Source organism: Atta cephalotes (assembly GCF_000143395.1).
Source record: "Atta cephalotes unplaced genomic scaffold scaffold00014, whole genome shotgun sequence".
In the NCBI taxonomy this organism is placed as follows: domain Eukaryota; kingdom Metazoa; phylum Arthropoda; class Insecta; order Hymenoptera; family Formicidae; genus Atta; species Atta cephalotes.
Genome location: NW_012130078.1, coordinates 4369565 through 4372140, shown reverse-complemented (window position 1 = coordinate 4372140; position 2576 = coordinate 4369565). Strand labels below are relative to the sequence as shown.

The following is a 2576-nucleotide window of genomic DNA, read 5'->3' as shown; positions in this document are numbered from 1 at the left end:
TGCAGCCAATTAAAGATATATTATACTATATTTTACTGTTTAAATTACTGCAGCAGCCAACCTTTTCTTTTAGTATGCTTGTCTTGTAATTTTCCTCTAAACACACACAAAAGGTAATAGCTCTGTAATATAGTTTCTCACTTTAATAATTTCAAAATGCACAAACGAGATTCCTTATAATAGAAAAACAGTCTCCGTGAAACGGCCGAAGTTTTCGACTGCTCGTAATTCCGGATCGGATATGTTTTGCCGGACGCAAATAGCGGCATGCGCGTTCGCGTTTCGACTGGCTGCGAGACTCCAACTCATTATCATGTTCCCACGAACTATTGAATACCGCGACATTCCGGAACAAGAGAATGTTCGCTCACGGGATTCGTTGACCGTAGATTCGATGATCGGCGCGAATTACTTGAGTACAGAATGGGGAATGGGTATCCGATACCGCGATGAACCATGCTTTTCGACGACACTGCAGTACTTCGCTATGTCGCGGCTGCTTTTTTGGATATTGTCGACCATTGGCTTTTGGGCGAATTTTTGGCGTTGCCGAGCAATACTGTTGTATCCCGAGAATACCCTGTTTCAGGTATCTTCAAAATTTACCGTAAATTTTTATAATACGTGTATCTTATCTCGAAAAGAAAATTTACTCGGTTAACATTTTATTTTATTTTTATCGTCTAGTTGCAGCAAAACAAAGAGTTGCTAAATAAGAATACAAAATTTCTCGTGGAGAGATGATTTTATATATTTAGGAACTCTTTGTTTTATTAATGCCGCGGGCACTTTTAAAAAGCTTTTAATAAACGTTGTATAATTATTTTTAGGACAAATAAAACTTTAATAAAGTTGTAATAAATTAGAAAGTACATTGTGTTTAATATATTATGTATTTATTCATAATTGAACACTTTTACATATAAATTTACCATATAAATTCTTTATATTTTTACAGATTGTGATAGATGATTAAAATTTTTCATTCAAATGCCACTAAAAGAAATAACATTTCGATCGAATAGCTATTAAAATGATATTTGGCCGCGTATACCCAGGACTTTTAATTTGTTCGCTCAACAAAATATTGTCGCCGCATTAAATATTTATTTGCGAATTGTTGGCACTTTAATTAGCAAAACTAATCCAACTTGACCAGAGATAAACGATTTTATCTCTCTTCTAAGAAGAACATTTATATCAAACCTAGTTCTTCACAATAATTTTGTTTAAAAGAGAAGAGATTTTTATAGAATTTAATTATATTAAATTTTAATTCGAGTAATATCTCTAACTTGGAAAGAAATTAATAAAACATTAAAAAGAAAACAAATAAAATTATTTACGTCACTTGATTCATAAGTTAAAAGATCTTTGCCTTTCTCGATATGTAATCACGGAACATTTGCTCAACAGTTTACTTTGGGTATCTCGATGCCAGTAGTGATGACGAAAAGGGGCAGCATTGCCTTCTCCTCGGGATTTCAACTCAACTACGATCTACCCTGGAACTTGTCGCAGTTCGAACCGACGATAATTCCTGCGAGACACATCAGAGATCTCAATTTGCAGGAAACTTACGTCGCCATTGAGAATCTCTTGAACGAGTAAGTTGTGCTAATCGCTCCCGTACGTTTTCTCTTGAAGATCTTCGCCGCGAAATGTACTTTCCTTCGCAGCTTCAGTGAGAAGTTCAAGAAGAAAATGTCGAAACGTTTACCCGATCGCTTGTGTATGCATTAATTAAATTTGCCGAGAATGAAAACGAGAGACGGTCGATAAAATTCCCGACGGATATATCAATGGTTTCAATTTGTACGGCACTTACAGCGCCATCGAGATTGGCTGAACGAGCGAGTTGTCGCCCTTTCATTATTCTCTTTCCGCTATTCTTTTGTTCACTCTCATACACGATTCCGGAACAAGCGCGTAATTTTACACGCCGCGCCGAGTTTGCACAATGGAAAGAGAAAAGATTTGAATTTGAAATTAGAAGAACAAATGCCGTGCAAAATTATCGCGCAAAATTGCACGATGGATTACTAAATGCGACAGATGCACGAGAGAGTGAGTAGGTACATTTCTAAATAATTAACTTTTAACTCCTGCTAGCACTCGGTCAATACCGATAAGCGCTTGTTGAAATGATATTTCGACGAAAACAACACACACACACACACACACACACACACACACACATTGTTTTCCTCTAATTTTAAGTTCCAGGAATGTTTTGTCATCGATACCGAGAATGCTAAAAATGACTCTCCTTAATATTTAAAATTTTTTAAGTCTCGCCACATGTTAAAATTATTTTATATTATTATGCGTTTGCACAATTCATGATATCTATTAACGAATGATAGATGATGTAGATATCAATAATAAAATTTATTCACTTTTTCTGAGATCGTGATTTTTAATGCAGATTATATATATATATATATATATAATTATAACATTAATAGAAAGATTTGACTTATTTTTTATTCTATTGACACATACACACACACACACACACACACACACACACACACACACACACACACACACACACACACACACACACATACATA

The 2576-nt window shown here is 35.0% G+C and overlaps 1 protein-coding gene across 1 annotated transcript in view; it reads left to right on the top strand.

Annotated features, from left to right (window-relative positions):
* Nucleotides 1-313: 313 nt before the first annotated feature.
* Nucleotides 314-2576, top strand: part of LOC105617899 — a 6471-nt gene continuing 4208 nt past the window's right edge. Inside the window, exons 1-2 of the mRNA XM_012199438.1 lie at nucleotides 314-589; nucleotides 1417-1607. Of these exons, the coding sequence (XP_012054828.1) occupies nucleotides 314-589; nucleotides 1417-1607 (467 nt within the window). The remainder of the gene's footprint in view (nucleotides 590-1416; nucleotides 1608-2576) is intronic.